This window comes from Dromiciops gliroides, chromosome 2 (assembly GCF_019393635.1).
Source record: "Dromiciops gliroides isolate mDroGli1 chromosome 2, mDroGli1.pri, whole genome shotgun sequence".
In the NCBI taxonomy this organism is placed as follows: domain Eukaryota; kingdom Metazoa; phylum Chordata; class Mammalia; order Microbiotheria; family Microbiotheriidae; genus Dromiciops; species Dromiciops gliroides.
Window position 1 is genome coordinate 361,851,015 of NC_057862.1, and position 22,399 is coordinate 361,873,413.

General features: G+C 45.7%; 1 protein-coding gene across 5 annotated transcripts in view; it reads left to right on the plus strand.

Annotated features, from left to right (window-relative positions):
• The window catches only part of DLGAP4 (DLG associated protein 4), a 252,502-nt gene that overhangs the window by 129,482 nt on the left and 100,621 nt on the right, over positions 1-22,399 (plus strand). For all 5 annotated transcript variants that reach the window (XM_043982857.1, XM_043982854.1, XM_043982853.1 and 2 more), the window contains 4 exons: positions 11,938-13,121; positions 14,668-14,888; positions 18,281-18,395; positions 21,121-21,171. In XM_043982857.1, the coding sequence (XP_043838792.1) occupies positions 12,066-13,121; positions 14,668-14,888; positions 18,281-18,395; positions 21,121-21,171 (1,443 nt within the window). In that variant the 5' untranslated portion in view covers positions 11,938-12,065. The remainder of the gene's footprint in view (positions 1-11,937; positions 13,122-14,667; positions 14,889-18,280; positions 18,396-21,120; positions 21,172-22,399) is intronic.

Here is a 22,399-nt window from a genome sequence, read left to right on the forward strand (position 1 = left end):
GTTTGTTACCTCTCTGTATAGCTAGATTGAACCCTTCATTGTGGCGAATAGAAATAATTAAGCAAAAAAAATAATCTGATGCCGAAATCTTGTCTGGCAGTATATTCCAATGATCCCCCCCCCTCCACCTTTCAGACCAAGGTATATTTTGTTATCACCTGCAGTGATTTGTCCATTGCTCATTCCGTGATCTTTCTCCATGACTGAAGTCACTGTGTTTCTGCATATCAGTGGTTCAGTGGATAAATAAACAGACTTGGAATCAGGAAGGCCTAAGTTCAAATCCTGCCTGAGATATTTCCTGGAGTTGTGACCCCAGGCAAGTTACTTAACTACTCTGTGCCTCAGTTTCTTCACCTATAAAATGGAAATAATAATAATAACCTACCTCTCAGGGTTGTTGGATCAAATGAGTTACCTTATGCAAAGTGCTTCACAAACCTGTAAGCACTACTCAAATATTAGCTGTTCTCTTGCTTTTCCTCATTTGACTACAGTAGTTCTTATAGATCTTCCCACATTTTCTCAATTCTTCATCTTTACCATTTCCTACTAATCAGGCCCTATGCTGTCCCTCAGGACAGGGAAGATGTTAGTTCAAGGCCAACGGAGGAAAGACAATAATAGATATCATCTAAGTCACCTTTTCCAGGGGAAAACAGAATTATCAAAGATTGGGAACAGCCCATGAGGGTGGATTAGTCTTTGTTCCAAAGTGAAGATGCTGAGAACATAAAAAAGTAATTTGATGGCCTCCTGAGGGACTCTCTGGGCTCTTTAATGGGGTTGGGAAGTCCTCTGTTGTCCTGCTCCAAGGAATTGGTTAGATTGGTCCCCTCCCTCCTCCCTGGGAAAAAAAAAAAAAAAGCCCTTCACCTTGAAAAGGAACTGAGTGGCTTGAAAAATGTGGCTTTGAAGCAATATTCATAGGCTTTAAAGCTAAAGGGAGTCCGAGATCATCTAGCCCAATCCCCTCATTTTATAGATGAGCTAGCATCTAAAGCTAAGGGTGACTTGTCCAAGGTCACACAAGGAATGAGTAGAAGAACAGGAGTTTGAACCTAAGTACAAGTCCAGGGCTCTGGGGGCAGCTAGGTGGTACAGTGGATAAAGCACTGGCCCTGGACTCAGGAGGACCTGAGTTCAAATCCAGATTCAGACACTTGACACTTACTAGCTGTGTGACCCTGGGCAAGTCACTTAACCCTCATTGCCCCCCACACACAAAAAAAAATGACAACAAAGAAACAAAAAAACAAGTTCAGGGCTCCTTCTACTGCCTTTTGCTGACTTCTCTGACTGAAGTGCTCCTGGCTTGGAAGCTGTGCCACCATCTAGATCCAATACCCTCTCTTCTTTTGTCCCTCTCAGCTATGAGGGGGGGATTTAGGGTCTCAGGTTTTGCCTTCTGTCATTATCCCCTCTACCTAGGGCTTATACCTGTGTAGGGAGAGAATTAGCCACCTGCCTCATCCAAAAGTTTCTGAATCTGTATCTATAAAGGGGTGGGAGAGGAGCAGGTAGAGAGAAGAGTTCCTTTGTTGTCTTTAGAATATTTCATCCTTGGGGTAGCTAGTTGGCACAGTGGATAAAGCACCAGCCCTGGATTCAGGAGGACCTGAGTTCAAATCCAGCCTCAGCCACTTGACACTTACTAGCTGTGTGACCCTGGGCAAGTCACTTAACCCTCATTGCCCTGCAAAAAAAAAATAAACAAATAAAGATAAAAAATTTTAAAAATGTTCAACCTCCTCAGATACCCTCTCTCCCTCTCCCAAGCAGTCCTTCTTTTCCCCATATTTCTCTCCCCCTACCCAAAAAACCCACCAAAACAAAACTCAAACCCACTTCCCATTCACTCATTACTATAGTTTTCAACAAGATGTTAAGAACACAATCTGATAAAAGGAATTCATGCTAAAATGTGACTGACTGATAGATCCACCCTCAACTCTTTCAGAGATATTTGCATTTTTAAGAGGATCTTGATTATTTGAAGAGATCTTACATTACTTGAATTCTCTTGTATGTCTAAATAAGGGTTTAGGGTTTTTTGGTTTGTTTGTTGGTTGGTTTTTGGGGGGTTTTTTTGGTAAGGCAATTGGGGTTAAGTGACTTGCCCAGGGTCACACAGCTAGTAAGTGTCAAGTGTCTGAGGCCAAATTTGAACTCAGGTACTCCTGAATCCAGGGCCGGTGCTTTATCCACTGCACCACCTAGCTGCCCTATTAAATAAGGGGTTCTTAACCTGAAACAATGGATATATTTCAGAGGGTCCTTGAACTTGGATGGGGAAAAAATTGCACCTTTATTTTCACTAAATTTTGGTTTCCTTTGTAATCCTAGGTGTTTTATTTTATGCATTTTAAAGAATTATTCTAAGAAGGGGGTCCATAGGCTTGCCCAGGCTGCCCAATGGGTCCAAGATACAAGAAAGATTAAGGATCACTGGACTAAATAATCTCCAAGGTCCCTTGTAACTCCTAAATCTTATAAACCTGTGATTCCAACAAACTCAGTGAGTTCCATTGGAGGAGAATGATAGAATAGTTATCCTTATTTCACAGAGGAGAAAAATGAGTTCTAGAAAGGGGAAAAGACCTGTCAGTGACCATGTGTCAAAATAAATGGAAAAGCCAGGATTAGGACCAGATCTCATCTTCCAGCCCAGGGGTCTTTCTCCTTAAAAAAATTATTGGGGGGCAACTAGGTGGCAGAGCGAATAAAACACCAGCCCTGAATTCAGGAGGACCTGAGTTCAAATCCGGCCTCAGACACTTGACACTTACTATCTGTGTGACCCTGGATAAGTCACTTAACCCTCATTGCCCCACCCAAAAAACATTATTGGGGAGGGGAATGATGGAAAGATGTATCCCTATAATCTCTCATGCTGGGAGAGGCAGAGGCTGGTAGATTGCTTGGGTTCAGGAGTTCTAAGCTACAGTCAGGCTAAAGGTGATTGGGCTTCTGTCTAGCATCAGTATAGTGAGCTGTTAAGAATGGAGGGCCAGGGGCAGCTAGGTGGCACAGTGGTTGGATTGCTGGCCCTGGATTCAGGAGGACCTGAGTTCAGGTCCAGCCTCAGACATTTGACACTTGCTGGCTGTGTGACCCTGGGCAAGTCACTTAACCCCAATTGCCTCACCAAAAAAAAAAAAGAATGGAGGGCCACAGGGCAGCTAGGTGGTGAAGTGGATAGAGCACTGGCCCTGGATTCAGGAGTACCTGAGTTCAAATCCGGCCTCAGACACTTAACACTTACTAGCTGTGTGATCCTGGGCAAGTCACTTAAACCCAATGCCTCACCAAAAAATAAATTGATTAATTAATTTAATTTAATTTAAAAAAATAAAAGAATAGAAGGCCACCAGGCTGCCTAAGGAGAGGCAAACTGGTCCAGGTTAGAAAAATTGACCATGAATCTACCACATACAGGTTCATATTTTACTATGTATACTCAATTTAAAGTAGCAGTATAGACACCCTTTCTTGTTTCTGTCTTCTTCTAAAATTCTTTCTGCGGGGGCAGCTAGGTGGTGCAGTGGATAAAGCACCAGCCCTGGATTTAGGAGGACCTGAGTTCAAATCTGACCTCAGACACTTGACACTTAACTAGCTGTGTCAAGTCACTTAACCCTCATTGGCCCCCCAAAAAAAAATTCTTTCTGCTCTCTTCTCTAAGTTTTTAAAATGTTTCATTGACACTCTTTTCCCTCTTGTTATTTTTTTTTTGCATCATACCCCTTTCCCCTCAACATCTCCAAAATAAAAGCTCTTACTTGTAACAAATAAGTATAGTCAAGCAAAACAAATTTGTGTTTAGTTGGTCATATCTGAAGATACCTACAATCCACCCCCTCTCTGTTAGGAGGTAGGTGACATGCTTCATCATGAGTCTTCTGGAGTCATGATTGGTCATTGCATTGATAAGAGTTCTTAAGTCTTTCAAAGTTGTTTTCATTTACAATTTCATTTCATTTTCATTGTTGTGATCATTGTATTATTACTGTCCTGATTCTACTCACTTCACTCTGTATCAGTTCATGAGTCTTCCCAAATGTTTCTAAATCTCTTTTTTATCATTTCTTATAGCACAAAATTGTAACATTACATTATATTATATATTATAATTTGTTTATCCATTCCCCAATTAAAAGGCAAGTTCTTCATTCCCAATTCTTGACTACAATAAAAAATGCTTCTCTAAGTGTTTTTGTACATATTTGTCCTTTCCCTATTTCTTTGATCTCTTTGGGACTTAAAATCTCTTTGATTTCTTTGATCTCTACCAGTGGTATTGCTGGGTCAAAGGATATACAGTTTAGTGACTTTTTGAGCCTGGTTCCAAATTGCTTTACAGAACTGTTTGATCAATTTTCAGCTCCAGCAACAGTGCATTAGGATGCCTATCTTCCCAGAGTCCCTCCAACAATACAGATCAGGGCTTTTCTCATCATACCAGCCTATGTTTGCCCTTCCACAGTAGGCTTTTTTACAGGGACACTTCTTCCATGAATAGCTCAGAAATGAGCAAATACTACAAACCAGGGCTTGATTTATTATTTTGTTGATTGCTCATACTTAACAATGATGGAAAAAATGTTAATGATGCAGATTAAACTTAAAAGTGTGTTACAAGTAAATAAAAGAACCCGGTATTAGATCTTTACCAGCACACACTCCTCCTTCCTCCAACAAAGCCCATTTCAGTCTGTGAGGATGTAGTTCAGTCTGTTAAAAGGGTAAGGCCTCTATTCAGGGCAAGAGTTTAGAAATTCAGTTGTGCCCCAAGTAACAGCATTTACTACTTTGCCACTTTGGGTACCAGTGTAGTTGTCAGACTTCCATGCAAGTTACTGGCTGAGTTTGAACATGACTTGGGGAAAGAAGTCCCTGTATCAGGGGAGGTGAAAATTTAGTGCTCATAGGGGCAGCTAGGTGGCTCAGTGGATCTAAGAGCACTGTCCCTGAAGTCAGGAGGACCTGAGTTCAAAGTCAGCCTCAGACACTTACTAGCTATGTGACCTTAGGCAAGTCACTTAACCCTGATTGCCTCTACCCCCCCCAAATTAATGATCTTCCTTATGGAAAGACCAAAGCTATACTGAATAAGTTCGGTTCAGTGTATTGATCTTCTCTATTGCCACCCCCACCCAAGTAAGTTGGCAAGTTTTATGAGAACTGCTGAAGACCAGACTATAAGACTATCCCAGACCACAGGACTATCACTTAAGACCTAGGAATGTTTAGCCCAGAGAAGAAAAGGTTAGGGGTAGAGTGGGACATAATCCCTCCTCAGAAAGATCTGGAGTACAAAGACATAATGGAGCAAATCCAGAAGACTGTGACCAATGCAGGGAAGGGCCACCATATCATTGCACCTAAAGATCAGATGAAGAAATGGGGGAGTGTTTAGCCTAGAGAAGAGAAAACTTGGGAGAGAGAATGACACAGTATACCCATCTTCAAGTTTTTGAAGGACTATCTTGTGGAAGGGGAAAGAGTTAGATTTCTTCTTGTCTGCGGAGGGCAAAACGAGGAACAAAGGGGAGACATTTCAACTTAATGTAAGAAAAGCTTCCCTATAATGAGAGCTTTCCAAAAGTGTCATGGACTACCTCAAGAGCTAATGAGCTCCCCATCACTGGAGCTGTTCAAATAGAGCCTAAGGGACTGCTTATTGGGGATGATATAGAAAGGATTCATTCAGCAGGAATTTGAATTTCCCATTAATAATCATAACTAAGATTTCATGGTTATAGAATGCTATATATAAATTCACAGAATCATTAAATCAGAGATTCTGGGTTGGAAAGGACCTGAGATGTTGTCTAGGCCAACCTGAACTTCCTCTCTTGGCCCCTCTGTTTCCTTCTGTTTTTACAGTTATCTCTGCTTTCTTTTCTCTGTCTTTCTTCATCTCGAAATCTCTGTTTCTCTCTTTCCTTTGGTTCTCGGGCTATGTCTCCCTATAATCTCCTAGTCTCCCTTCCTTTTCTTACTTCTTTGCCCAGTGAATGAGACTTTGCTCCCTACCCTTCCCAGCCCCAAGCTTTCACCTGGATGCCAAGGCTGACCTCCAAGGACCTCAGCCCAGGGTGGAGAAAGTAAACATTGTTCTGTTGATGTCCTAAAAGAGTGGGAAGTCTGTGATTCAGACTCTATGTTCTAGCCTCAGCATTCCCTGGCACATGGTCCTCAGGAAAGGGGAAGGGAGGGAATAAGCATTTATTAAGTGCCTACTCTGTGCCAGGGATTGGCTAAAGGCTTTACATACATTATCTCATTTGATCCTCACAACAATCCTGTGATCTAGGTGTCCCCATTTTACAATTGAGGAAATTGAGGCAGATAGAGATTAAATGAATTGTCTGAAGCCAGATTTTGACTCAGCTCTTCCTGACTCCAGGCCCAGTGCTCTATCCACTGTGCCACCTAGCTGCCTCTGGCCATTCCTGACACCCAAGATGAAGGGTGCCTTTGGGGGGTGGCAGATTAGTCTCCATTCCTTCTTAGACCAGGCTTATTCCTTTCCCTTTCCCATAAGGAATTTTCCTCCCCTCTCAGCCTAGCTAGTCCTACCCATCATCCAGGGCCTGACTCAAATCCTGCCTCCCTGGGGCTGCCTTCTCCAACCTCAAGTCTCAAAAGTATCCCCCTCCGACTCCTCCATCCTTGACTGTACCATATGGTTTTATTCGACAGCAAGATACTCACTTTGTGAAATCCTCCCAGGATTTTCTTTGAGGCAGGTGGAGTGTGAATCATTCTCTCTATTTCATAGTAGGGTAAACCAAAGCTCAGAGATGCAAAGGAACAGGCACATGGTCACACAACAAGTTCATGGTCAAGAAGAGCTTTGAGCCCAGGTCTTCTAACTCACAATACCCTACACCGAGCAGACTATAATAGATGTAATGATTTTCTAGCAGAGTTAGGTTAGGTCTTTCTGCTACTGTCATGATCCTTGACCCTTATCCCTCCCCCAATAGCGCCTCTTATTTCACTGGGTAATGAAGCAGTGATCTTGGGCTTAGGCCAACTCCAGCTGTCACATGCACATTCTCCAAATGTCACTCTTAGAGGGGAGGGAAAGATGAGGATGTACTGTGGATGAGCCAGGTGTGTGTTCATGGTGTGTTTACAATGCCTCATTTGATTCTCACCATGACCCTCCAAGGGAGGCAGGGCAGGGTAGATTATTATCTCCAATTCTATGGTTGAAGAAACCAAAACTCCAAGATGAGACATGACTTAGGATCATGAGATCATAGAATCTAGTGCTAAAAGGAACCTTGGAAAATCATAGGATCATAGATTTAGAGCTGGGATGGACCCTAAAACATCATCTACTCCAATTTTTTCATTTTACAGATGAGGAAACCGGGGCCCAGAAAGAAAGATTAAGTGACTTGCCCAAAGTCATATGGGTCATAAATGGAAGAACCATGATTTGAAGCCAGATGTTCTGACTCCAAATCCAGCATTCTTTCTGGTATACCACTCCAGATAGCCAGACCAACCACCCTTATCCTATAAATGGGAAAACCTGGATCCAGAAGGGAAGATATTTACCCAAACCTAGAATTAAACCAGGATCTCCTGACTCCCCTTTCAAAAGCTTCTCTGGAACCACACTTAGGAGGCTAATCAATCAACAATCATTAAGTGCCTACTAGATTTCAAGCACTATGTTAGTGAATTAGTTAGTTATTTAGTGAATCAAACCCCTGAAGTTTGGATGCACAGAAATAGGATGATGGATAGAACATTGTCTCAGATACTTTAACTGTGTAACCCTGAGCAAATGATTTAATTTCTCTGTACCTCAGTTTCTCCATGTCTATAATAGGAAGGAGTTAGACTTGATGGTTTCTAAGGTCCTTTCTAGCTTTCAGTCTATGACTATGAGAATTTAAGGTTTCTTTTTTAAATTTGTGCATTTTGATCCCTCCCTCCCCCACTCCCCATAGAACCTTCCTATTAAAAAAAAAAACTTAGAGTTTAGCAAAACCACTTTGGTAGAATTTCAAAGACCTGCATTAGCCCTGCATTATCTACTGGAACACTGGGCTGCTCAGTGGGAGCTGTCCAGGTGCTGAGATTGCTTTGGCTCACAAGCCTTCAGCCTGGCCTATTTGGGCCTGCTGTAACTCCTGGAAAGGTTAGACTATTCTATTCCCTCCTCCTTTTCATTTATTGTCCTCCTCCACCAAGGTTCACAGGCAAGAAAGACCTTTTGTTAGTGGTCTGTTCCCTCCAAGAGGCTCAGAGTCTTTGCACAGGGCGCCCCCACCCACCCAACCTTTCACCATACCTGCTATAGGCTAGAGCCAAATTCATCTTTGTAGAGCCCAAAGAAGAGTTCATGTTTCTCAGTATGTTGGAAGAGAGACCAAGAACTGACAAGATTGAGCCTTGAGCCCAAGGGAGGAAGGAAGAATATTTCTGAGAGCCCCCATAGCTTACCCTCCTCTCTCCCATCCTCTTGCCCTGGGAATGGGAAGCCAAAATTTAGGGTTAGGGTTAAATAGGGGCTCCCTTAGAATTTTTCTCCCAATGTGACAATCTTAGTCTCCTATGTTTAGGGTTATAATCCAGTTCTCCCAAATTCCAGCCAAGGGATCTTTCCATCACATCTCAGTTAACCCCTGAACACCTGGTATAAATTTGTAATCTAGGATCCTGTGAAGAACTTTTCACATAGATTACTCTCTAACACAGGGGGTCTTAATCTTTTTGTGTCATGGACCCCTTTGGCAGTCTGGGAAAGCCTATGGACCTCTTCTCAGAAATTTTTTTGTTACATTATAATTGAAGAAAACATCAAATTTCAGTTCAAGGTTAGTGAAAATAGAGATACAACTTTCCAAGTTCATGGACCTCAGTTAAGAGTCCCTGTTCTAACCTCTCTCTCTCTCTCTCTCTCTCTCTCTCTCTCTCTCTCTCTCTCACACACACACACACACACACACACTACCAGAAACACCTTCACCAAGGACACTATGGAATTCCTCTGTAAGTGCCCTGGTGGAAAGAGCCATGGACTATGACTCAGGAGTTCTGAGTTGTAGTCTGGGCTCTGCTACCTTACTATGTGGCCTGGGGCACTTTATGGTTTTTAATTGCCCCACATGTAAAAAGATATTTAAGGGGCAGCTAGGTGGTGCAGTGGATAAGGCATGGGCCCTGGATTCAGGAGAACCTGAGTTCAAATCCGGCCTCAGACACTTGACACTTACTAGCTGTGTGACCCTGGGCAAGTCACTTAACCCCCATTGCCCCGAAAAAAAAACAAAAACAAAAACAAGATATTTAATCTTCCTTGGAATTCTGACCTTCCAGGATTCTACACCACCCCCTGAATTGGGGTTAGGTCTCAGGCCAAACCCAGAGACTGGGGTCAGTCTAGAGCAGGGACTTGACGTTTTTGTGTCACAGATCTCTTTGAAAGTCTGGTAAATCCTGTGTACTCCTCGGAATGTTGTTGCCAGTTACTCATAATTCAAGGAAATGGTAAGTTTCATTTAGAGGTTAGTGAAAATAAAGATGTAATTTTTTTTGTTCCCATCTGAGTTCACAGACCTCCTGAAATCTCTCTGTAAATCCCAGATTAAGAACTCCTGCTCTAGGGCCCTGGAAGAAGGGTTTGTTTTCAATTAAGGTTTGGATTCGCTGGGGGGCCAGGCTGAGGGCTCAGTCTGGGTCTGGATGCAGGGTCTCTGGCCAGCTCCCTGGAGCTTAGAGCAACCTCAGGCCAATCAGGCAAGAAGCTAGCCACTCAGAAAGACAGTGGAAGGAGCTCTATGGGCAGATGGGGGCGGAGGGAGCTCCTGAAGCCAACCCCCTGTGAAGTTCCATTTCCTTGAGGGCAATGAGGCTTGTATTAATTACTGCTAATTATGGGGAGGCTGCATAGACCTAAGAATAGCTTAGGAGATGTTTTCTTCATAGTTCTAAGGAGAGAGCTGAGAGCCATAAGGGGTGGACCAGCCCTGCCTACCAGACCCAGGGGCTGGGGTGGAGAGAGAGGTTGGGGGGTGGGGGTTGTGCTCCCCTCCCAGCTCTTTGATATATGGGGCTCTCATCTCTCTCTCCTTGCAGCAGTGTGTCCAGAACTGCTGCTCTGCCCTATAAACCTAAAGGAAAAATCCACTCACTTTGCTGATGGCTCCAAAAACCCAAGAAGAGCTCTGCATCTTACCGGGCCTTCTGCTGACTCGGGAAGGTTACAGGAACACCTCTTCCTTCATTGTCTGCACTGCCTCCCCTTCCCCATTCAGCCTTCTCAGTTCTACAATTCTTTTAGGGACTTGCCCAAGGTCACAGGACAAGCCAGTAACTGAGGCCAGTCTGTTGATTCCTTATCTAGTGCTTTTCTATCATATTCTGTGCTGCTTTTCTATCTCCATCGTTCAAGACCTAGAAAAGAGAATTGACTGTAGAGTCAGAGGACCTGGGTTTGAATCCTACCACTACAACCCCCATGCCAGCAGACACATAACACAAATCGTGAATGTTGGGCAGGCTATGAAAGTGGGACTGAGAAGTCACACCAGGCAAAGTAATGTGGGAGGTCCAAGGAGGAAGAGAGATCAGGGAAGGCTTCTCAGAGGAGACTACATTTCCTGGATCCCTAGAATAGGGATGTGGTACGGGACGGGGGAAAGAGCCCTGACTCTAGAGTTGGAAGACCTCAGTTCAAATCCCATCTCTAATGCTTACTATCTGTGTGACTCTGGGCAAGTCACTTCTCCTCTGTGTGCCTCAGTTTCCTCAACTGTAAAATGGGAGCAACCAAAGCACCTATCACACCCAGAGTTGTTGTGAGGCTCAGATGAGATAACATTGATAAAGTTCAGGCACATAGTAGGTGCTTAATAAATGCTTGTTTCCTTATTTCCTCCTCTGTGAAAGGAGAGAGTTGGACTTCATCTCCAAGGTCCCTTCTAGCTTTGGTCTTTGAGTCTAATTATCCCTTATCCTAAAATTGGGAGATTCAGCTTCAGCATTATAGAATATAAGTTCAAGTCGATTAGAGTTCATCTGATCCAAACCACCCACCCATTTTACAGATGGGGATGCTCAAGCCCAGAAAGATCTCTCGCCTAGGGTCACACAGCAAGTCAGTGGCAAAGCCACTTCAAATCCTTTTGCCACATGGCAACTGAGGCCAAAGAACATAGGCAGGCTCCAGTGGGCAGGAATGACAAGGAAAGGGCTTAGAGTCTAATGACTTCTTTTTTTTTTTTTTTGTGGGGCAATGGGGGTTAAGTGACTTGCCCAGGGTCACACAGCTAATAAGTGTTAAGTGTCTGAGGCTAGATTTGAACTCAGGTACTCCTGAATCCAGGGCCGGTGCTTTATCCACTGTGCCACCTAGCCACCCCTAATGACTTCTTTTCAATGGCTGCTTCAGACATTTGCCTGCTGTGTAACTGTGGGCAAGTCAGCTCTCTATCAGCTTCAGTTTCTTCCTCTGTAAAATGAAAATAACACTCCTGGGGCAGCTAGGTGGCGCAGTGGATAAAGCACCGGCCCTGGATTCAGGAGGACCTGAGTTCAAATGCGACCTCAGACACTTGACACTTACTAGCTGTGTGACCCTGGGCAAGTCACTTAACCCCAATTGCCTCACCAAAAAAAAAAGAAAGAAAGAAAAGGAAATTTATTATTTTATTTTGAATCCTGTCCTGTGTTCTGCCTTGTAAATGGAAATGTCCTTTTTTTCTCATTTTGCATTTGAGTTTAAAATAAATTTTAACATTTACCCAAAAAAGGAAAGGGGGGAAGAAAAGGTCAGGAAAGGTCTCACCTCTTGGAAAGTGCTCTCTCCTCCCATGGGACAACTCCCCCTACCACTTGCAGGCCCTTAGGGCCCTGTGCCTTGCTGTGTTCCCTTAGCTATAACCCAGTCTCCTCCTTCCTCCTCAGGACGGCGGTCAGAAAGGGGCCCCGAAGCAGCTGCCCCTTTAGCGATCTATCACGGGCGAGGCCAAGGGTGAGGAGGGGGCCTTACTGTGCCCAGGCAGACGAGATGCTCTGAGGCTCTGATCAGGACCATGAAAGGCCTCAGTGGGGACAGTCGAGGCCGCCACCTTTCAGACAGCCTGGAGCCACCACCCCCTGATGCCCTGTTCCCCGGGTCAGACCGGAACCCCTATTTGCTATCTCCAACGGCCACAGTCACGACTGACCCCTTCTCCCGTGAATCAGGATTTCCAGGAGCCTCGACTGCTGTGCCTGCAGACACCCTCTTCCCACTGCCCAGCCCCCTGCCCACCAGTGGCACCTTTCCTCGCCTCCACTACAATTCGCACTTTGAAGTACCCGAGGAGGGTCCCTTCCCAAGCCATGCCCAGGCCACCAAGATCAACCGGCTGCCAGCCAACCTCCTGGATCAGTTTGAGAAGCAGCTGCCTGTACACCGTGATGGCTTCAGTACCCTCCAGTTCCACCGGGCAGAGCCCCGGCCACGAGGGGAAAGCCCTGGGCGCATCCGTCACCTGGTCCACTCCGTCCAGAAGCTCTTCTTTGCCAAGGCCCAGTCTCTGGAGGGCGGTGGCCTTAAGGGCAGTGGCAATGGCCGGAAAGGTGGAGCTGGGGGTGGGGAGACCGGGAAGGGCCGGAGGGGGAAGGGCAAGGATTCAACCAAGGCTGCTGAGCCCAAACGAAGGAGCCGCTCCAACATCTCAGGCTGGTGGAGCTCCGATGACAACCTAGATAGTGGCAACAGTGGGGACTGTGGCTACCGGCCCCCAACTGGGCTGATGACATTGGGCCGGCAGCCTGAACGGGCCCAGCCCCGATACTTTGTCTACAATACCTTCAGTGAGCACATGCTGAAAGCAGCCAAGAACAACAGTGATCTCCCCCGAGGAGGAGGAGGAGGAGGAGGAGGAGGAGGAGGAGGAGGAGGCGGTGGAGGGGGAGGAGGGGCACCCCCACCTGCCAGCCTGCCTGCCAGCACAGAGGCTAGCTACGGCAAACGAGGCTCCTGGTCCACTCTGACCCTCAGTCATGCCCGGGAGGTCTGCCAGAAAGCTTCAGCCACCATCGATAAGGCCCTGCTCAAGTCCAAATCTTGTCATCAAGACCTGGCCTATCACTACCTACAGGTAACCTTGGGCTCCGGGAATGGAATAATGGGGAGTTGGGGAGAAGGAAGAGCAGACAAGAAAGAGTTACGGACCCCAGGGTGTGGGCTGAAGGAACCAGAATTCCCATCTCTGGGATATGTCAGAGCAGAGAAAAGAGCTTCATAACTTAGATTTTAATAGTTTTCTAAACCTTCTAAAGCACTTTTCAATTTACAAAGGGCAGCACAATCTTAACGAGCTTTACAGTTTACAAAGAGCGCACTTTACAGTTTACAAGTAACTTATAAATGACAAATTTATATGACAAGTGATTTATAGTTTACAAAGTACTTTAAAGAGTCTGAGGGTGCTTTATGGTGTTCAAAACATTTTACAGTGATCACAGCATTTTTTCATCCCTTTCCACTGGATCATAACACAATAGTGAGAGAAAAATCAGGTCTTATTACCCTATTTTACAGGGAAGGAAACTGAGGCCCAAAGAAAAGGAGGGACTTGCCCACAGTCACAGTGTGTTAAGAGGTAGATTTGAGCCTTGAATCCACTGTTCTTTTCATTATACACATTGTCTCTCTTAACCCCTTTATTCCAGCCACCAAAATACCCAAGATTGTTCATTTAGATGATGATGGGATAGCCTGCAAGTATCAGGGAACTAGGAATATTTGGAGAAAGAAAGAATTCTTGTTTTCTCATTTTTCAGGAGTAAAAACACTCCAGTGACTCTAATTTTCTCCTTTTCCGGGCCCTTAGATATGTCTGGAAGTGGCCATCTCTAGAATAGGGCATGACAGGCTCTAAAAGGGCCTAAAAGTGTCAGGTCTCTAGCTGTCATTCCAGAGTTATAGCTCTAATTATTTGCATATAAAATCATAGGCCAGGGGTAGCTAGGTGGCACAGTGGATAGAGCACCGGACTTGGAGTCAGGAGGACCTGAGTTCAAATCCAGCCTCAGACACTTAACACTTACTAGCTGTGTGACCCTGGGCAAGTCACTTAACCCCAATTGCCTCACCAAAAAAAAAAAAATATATCATAGGCCCCTGGGCTTTAGGACTGGGTGGGACCTTAGGGTATAGACTTTCAAATCTGGATAGGATGGATGTAAGGACAAAATGTTAGAAGTAGAAGGGTCCTCAGAGAATTGAATGTCTACATGTAACTGGGGGAAATAAAATATTAAATAAATGGATGGGGGGAGAAAAGTGAACATCAAAAAAAGATGGAAGGGATCCTCAAACACAGAATGTCATGTCAAGGGTGGAAGGGACATTAGAATATAGAATAACAGATCCAGAAGAGACTTGAGAAAATAGAACACACCAAAGACAGAAGGGGCCTTACAATGTCCATCTTCCCCCACACACACCCCCCTCCATTCTATTTTTTAGACAGGGAAGGTCATATCAGGGATGAGAAGTGGGGCTAGCCCAAGGTCACATGGGTGGCAGCCAGCAGCTCTGAAGGGCTCTTCCTCTCAAGGGCTCCCGCTTTCCATGTGACTGGGGCTCTGACAGTGGGACCTGGTGCTCTCTCTGTCCATGCCGCTGTCTCCCTCCCCCAGGTGCCCCCAAGTGAGTGGAACAGTTCCCTCTCCAGGACGGGTGCAGACAGCGAGATTCCCTGCAGACGGATGCGCAGTGGGAGCTACATCAAGGCCATGGGCGATGAGGACAGCGAGGATTCAGACACCAGCCCCAAGCCATCCCCCAAGACAGCTGCCCGGAGGCAGAGTTACCTCAAGGCCACCCAGCAGTCGCTGAGTGAGCAGAGCACCACCCACAGGTGAGCCCGTATCCTCCCCTTGCCCAGGCAACGTCCCAAGACCAAACCAGGCCCTAGCCAGGTCCCTGACCACACCTTGGAGCCCTGGGCTGAGCCTTCAAGACCCTCAAGTTCTAATCCTAACTCCGACACTGATGACATCAATGTGTGACCTTGAGCAAGTCCCTTCTCCATTCTGGTCTTAATGTCATGTCAAGAATGAAAGGGGGGGCAGCTAGATGGCACAGTGGATAGAGCACCGGCCCTGGAGTCAGGAGTACCTGAGTTCAAATCTGGCCTCAGACACTTAACACTTACTAGCTGTGTGACCCTGGGCAAGTCACTTAACCCCAATTGCCTCCCCAAAAAAAAAAAGAATGAAAGGGGGCAGCTAGGTGGTGCAGTGGATAAAGCACCAGCCCTGAATTCAGGAGGACCTGAGTTCAAATCCGGACTCAGACACTTGATACTTACTAGCTATGTGACCCTGGGCAAGTCACTTAACCCCCATTGCCCTGAAAAAAAAAAAAATAGAATGAAAGGTAAGGGGGGCAGCGAGGTGGTGCAGTGGATAAAGCACCAGCCCTGGATTCAGGAGGACCTGAGTTCAAATCTGACCTCAGACAGTTGACACTTACTAGCTGTGTGACCCTGGGCAAGTCACTTAACCCTCATTGCCCCACACACAAAAAAAAGAATGGGGGTGGCTAGGTGGCGCAGTAGATAAAGCACCAGCCCTGGATTCAGGAGTTCCTGAGTTCAAATCCGGCCTCAGACACTTGACACTTACTGGCTGTGTGACCCTGGGCAAGTCACTTAACCCCCATTGCCCCGCAAAAACAAAACAAAACAAAAAAAAAAAAGAATGAAAGGGACCTGGGGGAAGCTACATGGTGCGATGGATAGAGCACTGGCCCTGGAGTTAGGAGGGCCCAAGTTCAAATCTAGCTGCAGACACTTACTAGTTGTGTGATCCTGAACAGGTCACTCAACCTGAATTGCCACACACTCCCTCTAAAAAATGAAAGAAAGAATGAAAGGTACCTTAACATACAATGTCAGAAGGAGAAAAGTTTGGAACTCAGAATCTTACAAAAATGAATGTTAAGGGGACAGCTAGATGGCACAGTAGATAAAGCACTGGCCCCAGATTCAAGAGGACCTGAGTTCAAATGCGGCCTCAGACACATGACATTTACTAGCTGTGTGACCCTGGGCAAGTCACTTAACCCTCATTGTCCTGCAAATAAAATAATCTTTACACATAATTGGAAAAAAATACTATTTAAAAATATATACGGGGCAGCTAGATGGCGCAGTGGGTAAAGCACTGGCCCCGGATTCAGGAGGACCTGAGTTCAAATCCGGCCTCAGACACTTGACACTTACTAGCTGTGTGACCCTGGGCAAGTCACTTAACCCTCATTGCCCCAACCAAAAAAATATATATATATATACGATGTCAGAATTTGAAAGGAATTTAGACATCTTGTCTACTCTGCCCTTCCCCACGCCATTTTATAGACAGGTGAAATGATATCCAGAATGAGAAAGGGACTTGCACAAGAGGATTGGAATAGACAGTCTTTTTTTTTCCCTGAGGCAATTGGAGTTAAGTGACTTACTCAGGATCACACAGCTAGTAAGTATCTGGAATACAGATCTGAACTCAGATCATTCTGACTCCAGGACTCATACTCTATCAACCGCACCACCTACTTACCATGGAATAGGCATCTTTAAGGGCCCTTCTGACTCTGATAATCTGGTCCCTGTGCCCCCAGACATGACGTGGAAATCCCAGGCCAGCATCTCTCTCCTCGAATCTCCCTCCCACACTTTGGGCTCAGTCCCCCTCCCCAGATGGCCTGGTATATACCCTGAGCCCCACAGTCAGCCTGACTATAAGTTGTCCTGGTTAGAGACTCCCTGTGTTAAAGGATGCCCTAGTTAGAGGGTGTCCTGGTTAATAGTACTAATAATAATAGCTTGAGAGGCAGCACAATATAGTGGATAGAGAGCTGGCCTCAAAGCCAAGAGAACCTGGGTTCAAGTTCTGTCTCTGACATATAATCTCTATTTGATCCTGGACACATCACTCAGCCACTCAATGCACATGACAGCACTCTATGACTATGTTGTAGAGAAGGTGGCTGTTGTTATTCAGTCATTTTTCAGCCATGTCCTGTTCTTCACGACCCCATTTGACATTTTCTTGGCAAAGATACTGGAGTGGTTTGCCATTTCCTTCTCCAGCTCATTTTACAGTGAGGAAACTGAGGCAAACAGGGCTAAGTGACTTGCCCAGGGTCACGCACCTAGTAAATGTCTGCAACCGGATTTGAACTCAGGAAGATGAGTCTTCCTGACTCCAAAGCCAGTCTGCTATGCAAGGTACCACCTAGCTTGGGGGGGGCACCATCCCTCCTCCCCCTACAACCCCCATACCACCAAGTTGCAGACCTGCATTGGTAGAGGGAATTTTTTCACCAGAGTTCTCTAATAAAATCACAGTCAGTCCCTATCCTATTAACAGCTTACATGGCAATTTGAAGTTTGCAAAGCTTTCCCTGCAACTTGGTGAAATAGGTAGGGTATTACTATTCCCCCCCCCCCCCCCCCCCCCCCCGCATTTTACAGATGAAGGTCCTGAGGCTCAATCAGGCTAAAGGGATTTGCCAACAATCACACAGGTTAGGAGCATTTGGGATTTAAAACCAAACCCCATTCCAAGAGCTTTGTTCTTTCCACTACAACACATTGCTGAGGTTGCCCCGGTGAGGGGTTACCATGGGTACCCCTCCCTATCTCCCAATCCGAGAACACTCATGCCTAAGTCTGAGAGCTGAGATTGGCCTCCAACTGTGACACAGGCTGGCCTGGCCTGTATGGATTTAGGCTGAGTCCAGCGTGAGCTGTGGCTGCCACCTGGTGGCGAGCATAAGTAAGAGCAGTTTCTGTGTCATCCTGGACTTCAGGACATCGTGCACTAACCAAAATCCTTCCGCTCCCTCTGAGGAAAGCTAATGCTGACTTTACTCATGAGGGTGTTGATGAACACACTGACCCATTAGGCCCACCCCCTCCACAAGAGCAGAATCTCACCAAGAGTGAACTGTTTAAGAAGGCGAGGCCTAAGACTTCTGGGTTCCCCTGGTGCTGAGAACAGGGTCATGTGCTGACTAGCCCTGGGGGTTTGGGCCTTCTCTTCTTGGGTTCTGCCCTTTGACTTGCTCTGCATCCTTGGTCAAGTCACAACCCTTCTCTGTGCCTCAGTTTCCCCCTCTGTAAAATGAGGGGGTTTGGTTCAATAATCTCTAAGCTCCCTCTTCTCTCTGATGTTCTGTGAGTCTATAAATTCCTGTTCCCCAGCATCAGCCTTGATTCCCTCATCACCGCTATCTCCCCCACAGGAGCTTAGATCGCCTTGATTCTGTGGACATGTTGCTACCTTCCAAGTTCCCGAGCTGGGAGGAAGAATATAATCCTATTGGCAATAGCATTACCGAGTCCAGCTGCATCAATCAGGTGAGAAGGGAGAGGGGGCAGGGGGAGGGGGGAAATCTGGCTCATGGGGATAGGGGAGGGCAGAGATAGACAGTAGTGGCTAATATCAAAGGCCAGGCAGGGCCCGCAATAAGGAAAGGACCATCCCCAGATCTGTGTGCTTCTAATGAGCCCTCTGTTCCCAAGGTTAATGATTGCAGTAAGAATATCATCATCCTGTTATAAAAATTAACAGTTATCTAATTCTTTTAGGTTTGCAAAGCAGGTGGGACAGCTTGGTACAGTGGAAAGTGTAGTAACTCTGCAGTCAGAGGAACTCGAGTTTCAATCCTGTCTTTGATATGTGCTATATGTGTGACCTTGAGAAAGTCCCTGGACTAACATATCCTCCTCTCTAAAATGTGACAGGTGGACTGGATTGCCTTGAAAGTCCCTTCTAGCTCTCTGATCTGAGTTCGTTTATTTGCATCATCTCATTTGATCATCATAGGCATCTGCATTAAGAGGTAGCTAGGGGGCAGCTAGGTGGTGCAGTGTATAGAGCACCAGCCCTGGAGTCAGGAGAATCTGAGTTCAAATCCAACCTCAATCACTGTGTAACTCTGGGCAAATCACTTAACCACTATCTGCCCAAGTTTCTTCTGCTGTGAAATGAGGATAATAAAAACATCTACCTCCCAGGGTTGCTGTGAGGATCAAACAGGTAATTATTGTAAAGTACTTAGCACAGTACCTGGCACATAGTAAGTGCTTTATAGATATTGTGATTACATTTGAGGATTGCATTTGAGGAAATGGAGGCTCAGAGAGATTATGTGATTTGGCCTTGGTCACACAGCTGAGTGTTGGAGGTAGGATTAGACTCCAGGTCCACCCATAAAAGTATTTGCATTTTGCAGCAGAGAGCAATACTTAACATTTCCCAACAGGGAGCAAGGATCGGATTTTTTTTTTTAATCCAAACCAAAGTATAATTTGTCACTGAGACAAGCTATTAGCCTTGAAGACTGAAGGCCAAACTGCAACTGTCTCTCTTACTCTCTGACCATAACAAATCCATGCAGTCCATAGGGATTCAAACCAGATTTCTTACCTGAGCTGACAAGGCTGCAGTGATATTTCTATCAGCAGCAAAGGTGTAAAGATCACAAGGTGGTTAATTATACAGGGACCTGTAAAAGGGAAAACAGGATAAATTAAGGCTTATTGGAAGTACCTAGAGTCACCTAGAAGGGCCTTCATGGGCAAAGAGTAGGGGTCAGGGCTAGACTGGATGAACTTCAGCCTTGCAGCTCCCATGGGGGCCCAACCCTCCTGACGATCAGCCCCAATCTTTCAGCTCTGCGTCCCCATAGCCAGGTACCCTGTTTATTACAACTCTTTGAAGGGTGGGTATAGGTTGGTCTAGAAAAGAAGATTTGGACTCCAAGCCCTGGCCCAAGGCCCTGCTCTAAATGCCCAGACTTGGACTCCAACCTTAACTTGGACCTAGATTTAAATCTTCATTCTGCCTCTCTACCTGTGTAACCTTGGGCAAGCCACTTCCTCCTCTGGGCCTCAGCATCTTCATCCATAAGATGAAAAAGTTGGGCCAGATCGGGGGTTCTTATTAATTTTTTGTGTCAAGCTATCCAAAAGTGGAATAGACTGCCTTGGGAAGTAATGAGTTCCTCATCCCTGGAGAATTTCAAGCTGAAACCGAAAGCTTTTTGAGAGTATTCATAGGGTTTGGAGCTGGAAGGGACCTAGGAAATAATTTAGTCATAGGATCGTAGATTCTAGAGATAGAACAGACTTTGGAAGCCATCATATGCAACCCTTTCATTTTGCAAAGGAAGAAAATGAAGCAGAGAAAAGTTAAGTGACTTGCCCAAGGTCACACAGCCAGACAATATATGAGGTGGGATAGACTCAAAGACCTGCTACTCAGGTCTTTCTGACTCCAGCTCTATGCCTTGCCCACTACTAGAGGTGTCAAACTCTAGTCATCAAGGTCATCTAAGGGCTGGCAAAATGTAATTGGGAAATGTTTAACAAAGTAAATATAATACAAAGTAGATTGTGTTCATTGTGGTTTCCTAAGTCATTTCTAATGCTGCCCGGGAGATCTGTTTCCCATATGAATTTAACACCACAGCACTACATCCTGCTATCTAATAGCCCTTTCACTTTGCAGATGATTCCCAGAACGGGAAAGGGACTTACCCAAGATCCCACAGCCAGTCAGTAGCTGGGCACGGATTTGTACATGGGGCCTCTGAAGCTAAGACCAGGCTTCTTTCTCCTATGCCCTTCTACTTCATATGTTGTTGAGGAATTTTGCTTAGTAAAAGATTGAACTGGAAGTCTTCCTAGCTCTGAGAATCTGTCTCCCATGAGTTCTCCCTTTCCACCAGTGTTCAGGAAGGGGCTGGACAACCCCCATTGGGGAGATTTAGAGGGAGAAGGCTAGCTCTGGCTGAGGAAGACTAGAGTCTCAGAAGAGCCTACTTAATTCTATATTTGCATGTTGTATCCCCATTGGATTGTGAGCTCCCTGAGGGCAGAAACTGCCTTTTGCCTCTTACTGTAACCCCAGCACTAGCACACTGCCTGGCACATAGTAGGTGCTTAATAAATGTTTATTGTTGATTGGTTAAGCTCTGAGTGTCTGACTCATGCCAGTAATTGTGAAAGGGTCACCCTCTGTTGCCTCAGCTCTCCTTTCTATGCCTCCATTAACCTCCCTCATCTCTCTCTTCCACAGATCTTTGGACAAGCCTCATTTGTGCCTCAGATATTTTCCCATGAGGAACAGGTACAGTAGACTCACCATCTCACCCTCTCTCTCCTGTCTTTTCCCTCTGCCTTCCCTGTCTTCATTTCTCCCCCTTCCTGGGGGAACTCTTCCCCTCCAGTTCTGAGGTCCCAGAAGCAGCTGCTGAGGGCCTGACTCAAGGATGCCACCCACTGTCTGGGAGGCTTCCCCAACCCTGTGATTGGCTCTGGGCATCTTGTCCCAAGGGCTGAAGGCATTCCCCTCAAAGAGCCCTGACTCCCTGGCCCAGTGCCTCTTTTTCATTCTCCCAGGCCACACCAGGAAGAACTTTGATTTTCATACTGGAGCATGGTTTAATGAATGATTTGGACCAGGCCTCTGATTTCATTGGTATTTGAAACTCCCTGGGCAGCTAGGTGGTGCAGTGGATAAAGCCCTGGATTCAGGAGGACCTGAGTTCAAATGTGGCCTCAGCCACTTGACACTTACTATCTGTATGACCCTGGGCAAGTCATTTAATCCTAATTGCCCTGCAAAAAAAAATTTTTTTAATTAAAAAAATAAACCTCCCAGTGAGAAAATTTCCTCTACCAACATATACCTGTACCTGCTCTGCACTATGATCTCAGACAGTTGCTTGAGACACTGAGATATTAGGTGGCTTGCCCAGAGTCACACAGCCAATATGAGTCACAGGTGGGACTTGAACCCAGGTCTTCCTGACCACAAGGCTGGCTCTCTATGCACTCTCTATGCCACTCTGAGTCTCAGTTTTAACAGTAAGGACCCACGATTGAATTATGTTTTGTTGTTTACAGGAAGCTTCCTTCACAATAACCCTATGAGGGAAGCACAAGTACATGGCTCAGCTCCTCCGTGCTTTCCCATCCTGTGTAATCTTTGTCCAAGCATCCCACGAGAGGCCCTGAGGCTTTTACTATACTGTGAATCCCAGGGCAACCAGGGGACAGTTTATCTGTCATCACTTAAAATTATTCTATGACCCGGGGCAGCTAGGTGGCACAGTGGATAGAGCACCAGCCCTGAAGTCAGGAGTACCTGAGTTCAAATCCGGCCTCAGACACTTAACACTTACTAGCTGTGTGACCCTGGGCAAGTCACTTAACCCCAATTGCCTCACTTAAAAAAAAAATTATTCTATGACCCTCTCACCTAATTCTTCTGATGTCTGTATGGATATGCATGTGCATATGTGTGTATATACAGGTCTACACATATATACATTTATCATACATAGAAATGTTAC